At 29.2% G+C, this 8,930-nt stretch overlaps 1 protein-coding gene and 1 non-coding gene across 6 annotated transcripts in view; both read left to right on the plus strand.

Moving 5' to 3' along the window:
• Positions 1-1,255: 1,255 nt before the first annotated feature.
• Positions 1,256-1,329, plus strand: Trnai-aau (transfer RNA isoleucine (anticodon AAU)). Its single transcript has one exon. It is a non-coding gene; the product is annotated as a tRNA-Ile (tRNA).
• A 1,079-nt stretch (positions 1,330-2,408) lies between these two features.
• Positions 2,409-8,930, plus strand: part of LOC130904129 (FH1/FH2 domain-containing protein 3) — a 67,770-nt gene continuing 61,248 nt past the window's right edge. For 4 of the 5 annotated variants that reach the window (XM_057816705.1, XM_057816704.1, XM_057816708.1 and 1 more), the window contains exons 1-2: positions 2,412-2,676; positions 8,669-8,743. In XM_057816705.1, the coding sequence (XP_057672688.1) occupies positions 2,656-2,676; positions 8,669-8,743 (96 nt within the window). In that variant the 5' untranslated portion in view covers positions 2,412-2,655. Of the gene's footprint in view, positions 2,677-8,668; positions 8,744-8,930 lie in introns of all 5 variants that reach the window. The other variant, XM_057816706.1, reaches the window with a different exon arrangement.

Here is an 8,930-nt window from a genome sequence, read left to right on the forward strand (position 1 = left end):
AGTCACGACATGATTCCGAAGCTACTAACCTTTCTATTTTTATCAGTCGTTACCTACTTTAAATTTTAATGATTTTGCCAAAGGATTCAGACTGGAAAATACAAAGGTAGTCATGTTTTTGTCTTAAATTACTCAAAATAATCTGTCATTTAATTATTAGTAAAAATATCAAAAGATATTTTTGAAAATATAACCAAACAAAACGCCAATAGATAAATAAAAAGTACAGAGAAAGCTGGAAACAGTCTCCCATAGAAAAAAGCTTATATATAAACAAAGAAATTTCGTTTTCACGTGGTAAATGAGATTTACAGACACGTGTACGATCTAGAAAGTCTGTTTTCTTATTTGGTTAAGAGAAGAAAATAATAGAATTATGGAAGAAGCACGCACGAGGAATGCTAAAAGAAGACGAAGAATTTAGATTTGACGTTTAGATGATACGTTGTTATGGGTTGCCTACCCAATAGTTTTGACTTTTTTGTATTAATTGTTAATTGCTTAAAAAAATGTTTAAGAAGTGAAAATAGTTTTTAGTTCATTCCTAGAACTACATTTTGGAAGTGGAAGCAGTTATGTCATATAATACAGATAATTTAATTCAATATTCGTAGCTGAATATAGACATGAAAGTATTTGTTTTGTCTTTCGTAAAATGATTCGAGAAAGTGTTATTTTCTAAATTAAATTCCCATCTCTACACAGATTAATCATATTCAAAATGGACAATCCCATTTTAATAAATGTAGATACAGGGTAGATAAAAACGGATAAAAAAATTAAACTGTACAGCTGCTAAATTGATTTTTTAATACCTCCTTTCATAATTCGTCGTTTTCTCGTAGCTAAAAACCAATTTTGAACCTGGATAGATGCCAACGCCCACTCTATTTTCAAATATTTAGGTTATGACTCAAATACTTTTGTCCTCTACGAGTACAGACGAATTTTCATTATAAACAAATGATAAATAATATTCACTATTATTCTATATATATCGAAAATAAACTACATAACAAAATAATTTTCTTTAAATTTTTCTTTTTAAAGTTTTTATGTGTTTTTCGTGATGATTTATCTTGATTTTAGGTCTTTTTTCTTATAAAATCAGTTGAAAATAATCGGTAATCGGTTTTTCTGTTACTATGTCAAAGTAATTTCTTTTTATTATTGCTTTAATATTTATAAATATTTTTTTTGGTTCATTATACGCAACTTTATATACAAATATAGCTGCAGGCATAGTTTATTTAACGGCCCATTAGCTCAGTTGGTTAGAGCGTCGTGCTAATAACGCGAAGGTCGCGGGTTCGATCCCCCCATGGGCCATTTTTTTTATTATGAAAAATAAAACTCTTCTATACTATAAATTATAACAAAAAAATATCGAGGGTAATATGAAAAACGTTTGTTCGATTTACTAAATCACCCATCATTGCTGAATCTCATTGTCCTTAATACCATCTTTATTTTACTGATATCTTGAAACCAAGCGATTTATAGGAATCCAAAATTCAAAATCTATATTTTGTGATTTGAATTTATATTTTTGTACAAAAGACCCCTTAAAACACGAATAATCTATTAAAATCCACCTGTCTTCTAAGGTTAATTGTTAAATTTCTTTGCATTTCAATCCTCGTTTTTAAACATTAATTATAAATGACAATATTACTTTGTATCTATAAAGTATTTTCTTATCATATTCCTTATTATATTCAAGTAATATTCTAACTTATTAAAAGCTAATTAAAAAAAATTTACATATATATTTGATAATCCACGTAGTTTATTATTTTTCTAATTTCCTGTATTAAAAGTAATATATATTATGCAACATACAATATATAGGCTTATCAAAAAGGGTTGCATACGTAGTAGGTTATGTATTGAGTATTGTATACCCGACAGAAACACTAGAATTGAAAAACAAAACTCAAAATAATCTATGCAACACACAATAATTTACTGTAGAAAGATTTGCAGATATAGTAGGTAGTCAAAAGAAGAACTAGATACGAATTATTTCAGACAAAATATCATTATACGAGTAGTATGATAAAATAATTATATTATTTATATTTTCTTTTGCGCTTTAGTCTAGTATAGTAAAGTTTTCGATTGAAATAATCGATATTATTATGAATTGTTTCGTACTGTATTATTGATGAATATTGTTGGATATAATTGAGAAAAAAATCAGTTTGAATACTAATTACATACAGGTATATTTAGAATCATGTTTGTATCAAAAGTATAGATGTTAATAATAATAAGAATTATCATTAAATAGTCTGAAGTAATTCAAAAATTAATTCTTTAAATAGTCCTATCGTGAATGGCCGGATTTTTTCGTCGACGTTCGACGCCTAGGCGCCCAAGACGCTGAGCGTCGAAATCACAAAAATACTCAGACACTCAAACAGTAGATAGAATAATGCACAAACTATACGGAATGTTCATATATACTTTGTCTTTCGAATTTAATAAAAAATTAGTAAAAACATGGATGAAAAACTAGTTAAATTTAGTTAGTATTAGAGCATTATCATTTTTTTTTAATTGAATATATACAGGGTGATTTTAGAACGATTTTAGTAATTTAGTGCTATAGTGTGATTTGATGAAGTGGTTCATTTTACTAGTTTTTGAATTATGAGTGGCTACAGATCATATGTAAGTTTTTATTTTTATACAACAAATATCAAATTCCCTTTTTTATTATAAATTATAATTTAGATACGTATTTCGAGCAATGGCAAATACGTATTCTTCCATTTTGTAATAAGTAACATAACCTATATTCAATTTTTAGAGTTATATTTTTATAAGGTTATGTTTAAGGAGTTTTATTATCAAAAATGAGTTTTAATGATAGACAATAAATATATTTTTAGAAACGCTTATTTAGATTAGACGAACCAGATCGGCGTTAAATTTTTATTGGCAATAAATAGGCATACATTGAACAAACAAATGGAGAACAACAAAAAACATTTATGCATAATCGTTTTATGTTTATGTATTATTAAATATATAAACACAAAATTTAGAATATCGAAACCAAAATAACATTTATTCCCAATTAATTTTTGCAACGATTTGAACGAGCCTGAAACGTTGATGCCACTACACAAAACAAAACAAAACTATCAACAGAGGAAGTTGTCTATTCATGTTTTCCTTTTTAACATAGACGAAGAAATATGTGAAAACAAGCAATACGTCCAAGACGCCAAAATAATATGTTCCGGAAATATACAGAATCCACCTGAATTGAAAGATTTGTCTTATAGGTAGAACTCGTTAACCATTATTTTTTTTTAGTTTTTAGCATATATTTATAGTATTTGAGGATTTCAATTTTTGATAATCAAGGTTAAATTGATAGTTGCGATAAAAGAGGGACGACAAAAACCACCAGGTCAGTTAGTACCAAGACTTTGCTTCTTGGGTTCTGAAGAGAGGTTGTTTATTAAGCCAGGAGGTTTTATGTATCGAAATTATTGGCATACTTGAACAGAAGAAAGACATTTTTAATGAAATTGAACGTTTTGAATGCTTGCGAGCAATACAATCGACTCTAGATTTCTTTTTATGTTCTCAGCTCTCAAGGTCAACCAACTCGGCTTTTAATTCTATTCAAATGCTTGTTCAAACAAAGCCTTTTATACCCACTTCAGGTCCAGATATTTCGTCAGTCTAATTAAAGTTTCCTTTGGCAACTCGTTGATGGTTTGATGCTTAGGTCGAAGTTGATTAGCTGGTCAATGTTAACTGCCTTAAGTCTTTTGATTGTCCACCACTCGCGTTTCTATGAGCTCTTGTTGGACACCAGTAAAGGTTATGTGCTGGTGATCAATTTTTTTTACTTTCGATTTCAGGAATGTCGTCTGTCGATTTTTTTGCTCACCGGTGTACTTCTAGAAGCGCTTTATGTAGAACAATTGGAAAAAAATATAATTTACGAGTTAAACATATGTATTAATGTAATAAAATTAGATCGAGTCCGGATAATGTTCGTGTGTGAAACTAGCACATGTTATTGCTCGCTAATTTGTGTTCTCGATCTAAATTTTGTAGTTGGGTCAATGTATTAACGTAATAAAAGAAATCATATAATACCGTTTGCCAAAAATTACACCCGGAAGGAAAATTATATGGGAAACGATTTTGAAATTGATATTTCAAGCTTGAAGGGGTCTTTACACTCATACACGCATTACTTAAAATTTTTAAATCGTCTTCTTTCAATCAACAAAAACAAGATTTACTTCCTTGAGTATAATTTACACCCTACTATTTATTTCGTTGCCTTATTAGGAACAATAAAAATTATAAGTCACGCCATCTGAGCTATAAATTGCAAACTAAAAAAATCAATTCAGACCAAATCGCACAGAAAGTTGTAAAATGATATAGAGGTGGGAAACGTATTCGTTTATAAATAACAGTTTCTTAAGTCAAATCTGTTAATAAACTAGTGTTATTCACTAGTAAAATAGGAACTTTTATACAACTATGCGATTCAAATATTATCTTCTTAATAATGATCGATGTTTCATAATGTCGCCATATGTTTTACCGAAATATTATGAAATAAAAAACTCAACGATTTCATAACATTAAATGGGAAGCACTAAAAATAACGAAAGAACCTCCGATTAAAAGAAATTGTTAACTACTGTTGACTATTTTATAGACTGCTTGAGTGCTGGAAATAGAACATATCTTCTTTATGTTGACTCAATTCACTCAAACACGGTTTGGATTCTTTTAGAAGTGAGATTGATATACGGAAGTTAACGATTTGTTTTATGGAATATCTCTAAATTTAATTCCTTTTTTTTTTAATGACAGTCACTAAAGTATCGAGTTTCAAAACCTTGGAATATATCGTAGAAATATAACCAAAAATCTGAATATTATTAAGTCTTTTTTGAATGAAAACATTTATTTATTACTAAAAGTAACTATAAACATTATTATATTAGTCCCATCTTTAAACTATCATTGTTAATGTTATTATCAATTATATTCGCTGAAATTACGAAGTGACTGACATCTATTAATTTTTTTTTTCAAACTTCAATGGAAGAATAACAACAAAGCCAAAATATGAACTAATTTTGTTGTTTTATGAACATTAATATATCTATTTAAAGTGTTTTTTTGATATAAAAAACAATCACACATCATTCGAAAACATTAAAAACGCGAAAAAGTTAATAATATCATTCAGATTAATTGTTATCTCATGAAAGTAGATTTGATGTCTGTTGACACAAATTTTCAATGTTTTTTAAATTTGTTTCTTCCAGGCCCCATAATACTTTAAAAACCACTTCTCTCTTTGTGATCTGCTTCTCCAATATATTCCATAATGTTAAACAAGGTTACTTGAATTTGAAATTGAATTGAATTGAAATTACAGATATAAACAAAATCCAACTAAAACCACATAAAAAAAACCAAAGAGCAAACACCCTTGTAGAAGACTAAATCCGCGCCATCTAGGGACACGTGGTTTTCGTCCATATGAAATTCTTTATACGCCATACGTATTTTATTACTTTTCTGTCCTAAATCAACTACTGGATGCTTCAAAATATTCGGTAGTATCACCGCATAAAAAACATAAATATAAAATTATTTACTACTTAAATTACCCCGAAAATATAGGCAATATACAATACTTAGAAGTATTTTATACATATAACATTAGGGTGTGACTATAACTATTATAAATTTTTAGATGATTTATTTTTTTCGAGAACAATAAATTTCATCAACTGTTATCGATATATAAAAATAATCAAATTTGTTATATAACTTTCCATTGTTCAAGCCAAGAAATACAAATAAAAGTTAAATTTAGAAACAATATTTCCAAACTAATTTTTTCTACTATTCAACTAATTCATTCCAAGCTAATTTAAAATTAAAATATCTAAGGATACGCGAAGCCTCATTCCTTTAGCAGATTAAAAGACAATAAAATTTGTTGAGGCGTTGCTTCTTTAATAGGGGACCGAACCTAAAATTGACACCGGAAACGTTCAACAGGAAGTAACTAATATAAATAAAGTCTGAATGTCTATTGGCATTTATAAAGGTGTTTTATATAAGTCCAATCTGTTGGGGTGTCAACAATTTTAAGTCACACATGTCCTACTATAAATATTTAGATAATAAGGGCGTAAAAAGAATTTCTATGAGATGAACGAAATTTGAATTTTCGTGTATAAATCAAATGGAAAATTCCAGATGACTTCTGGTTCTTGTAACTTCACGTGCCAATTTTATTTCTCATTGTACCTTTACAGCCAATTTCTATTTCGAGGGATATCAAAGCAAACATTCTGTTTACCTTTTATTCCTATTAGGCAACTTCAATATACTAAAAATAACTTTTACCGTTTGGATTCATCAAATATATGACATTAAATAGGTAGTGGCTACTCTTCTGTTGACGCGTTATTTATACGACGATAATTATAGTCCGTTCGTCCAGGAGAAGCAATAATTTTAAAAGAGATTGAAAACACTAGAAATAAATTAAATATTAATAAAATAAACTTAATTAAAGATAAATGAAAGATGTAAAAAAGCATGATAATATGGAAATGAAATTCAAGACTATTAGAATATGGAATTAAATTAAATTTGAGTCAATGAACTTGAAAAAAAATTTTTCTCAAAACGAAACTTAGGGGAAAAGTATCATTTCAATATACTCCTTTTTTTAATTTATTATCATTGCTTCAAATATCTACAATTTTGTTGATTAACTAATATAAACGTGGTTTAATTTATAAAGATTGTCTTACTTGTTAAGTGAGGGAGTGCATCTGTTTGTATATCCGAGGATAGTTCCAGAGGTAGAAAGAACAAAGAAAATTTTGAAAAAAAATATATTTTTTCACCTCCATACACTTTACACAGCGATATTCAATAAATTTGATATTCTCAAAATAACAATAAACTGCAGACATCATTGTAGGAAAATATTTGACCACTGAGTTATTTTTTCAGGTCTGGGAAGAGAAAATAATCCGTCAGGGCTAAATCTGTCGAATAGGGTAGCAATACTAACTTTAATTCATTAATTTTGTGCATTGCAATAATGGATGATTGAGCTGGTGGATTGTTTTTTGCTTGATTTCTTTGCTCAAACGTTGACAGAAGTTTGTTTGATACACGTCGTTGAAAATTTTTAATTTTTCACGATAGTCAATGGAAATTATCCCATGAGCATTACAAAAAGCCGACGCCAAGACTCTGCTAGCTGATGGTGCGGTTTTCGCCTTCTTTGGAGCCGATTCTCTTTTATAATTCCATTGTTTTTGATTGTTATTTTGTTTTTGGTGTGATGAACCCACGTCTCATTGTTATAAACCGCCTTTATTTACGTTCATGTTCACTATTGATGGCTGCCAAACAAATACTAAACAAAGTGGCGTCTTCAAACTGTGTACTTCCTAATCCAGTGGTCTTTTTCAAGCAATTACCGCCATCTTTAGGTCAGACCAGGTACTTCTAAAACCATCTACGTACATACGAAAATCCTCATCCTTTTGGAAAGTTTGCACTTCTCTATATCTAAACCTAGTGCACTTTGCACTTAGGTAGATTCATTCATTAAATTTCTGTTGGTCATAGATTCGTATGAGTAACAAGTGCCTAAATTTCTTTTTCTACCGTTTTGTCTATTGTCTTGTAGCCGATTTCACAGAAGTGTTCAAGTCTTCAAAATGTTTTTATTTAAGCGCTGTTTCATATCTCTTCATTGTCGGTCGCGGAACCCTGTGGAGGAAACTGCGTTTTTCTTTCTCGTCTCACAAAATTTCATTCAGACAAATTTCTAAATAATTTTGTATCCGAGTTTCGGTCATATTAATTGAAGTGAATACTAACAGTATGAATGAAGCTTCGAAGGTTTTTCTAATTACAAAACAGATAAAAATAAGATATTTACATTAAATAACGAGACTTTTGATGTCAATTAACGTGAAAATCGCATTATTAGTTCGAATTTAATATACGAGGGACAGTTTGATTGATCAAATCCGTTGGTATTGTTAATCGAAAGGTCTTCAGCTTTCACTGTTCACCAACTACTAGGAATAGCTTTTGCTAATAAAAAACACTCGATATATGACAATAATCGTTTTTAATCATGTCTTATTGATCGTTTACACAAATATGAGTAAACGTTTCGTGATTCTAGTTCGATAATACGAACGATCTGCCTCTTCAACTTCAAATCGTTTCTTGTCTACTACTTTTAGAACAGACCTTGTATTAATATTATATAGATATTGTGACATTTTATTATTGACGTGTTTAATATACAGGTAATTTACTTTGTTATCGGTGTAATTTTAGATCAGATTTGTTATATTTCCTTGATTAAATTATAAATTTGAATGGACGATGCCTCAACGACCTTGCGTTGAGGTATCTGGCGTACGTGGCTGCAAAAACAAAAATAATACTCCCACGAATTACGTACATCTAGTGAAACTGTGTTGGTGTTTCACTGAATATCCCGTTTTCTATTTTAAAATTTCAAAATTTGTACCAACGCAATATCCGAGAACTAAATAAAAAAATTTGGTATACACGAGTTTGAATACTCTTCGTTCTTATTGACATTTTTTTTTAGAGTCCATGGAATATCAAAACAACTTCTGGTACGAATTATTCTGGTAAAAACGAAATCGCCGTTGGTATTCCCAAGGTACGTACGAATAAAATTTTCAGAATTTTCTGATCTAGTCACGTAGATGATAGAGGAAATGATTTATCGTTGTGAAAATTTGGAAAATATTGAAATAAATTTAATAAAATTCCAAGGTCGCAGTAGTAGTTTATTAGGTTATCGAAAGTACGTGTTCAGCATTGAATAATTTACGAAAATTTGAAAT

This window comes from Diorhabda carinulata, chromosome 2 (assembly GCF_026250575.1).
Source record: "Diorhabda carinulata isolate Delta chromosome 2, icDioCari1.1, whole genome shotgun sequence".
Taxonomy (NCBI): domain Eukaryota; kingdom Metazoa; phylum Arthropoda; class Insecta; order Coleoptera; family Chrysomelidae; genus Diorhabda; species Diorhabda carinulata.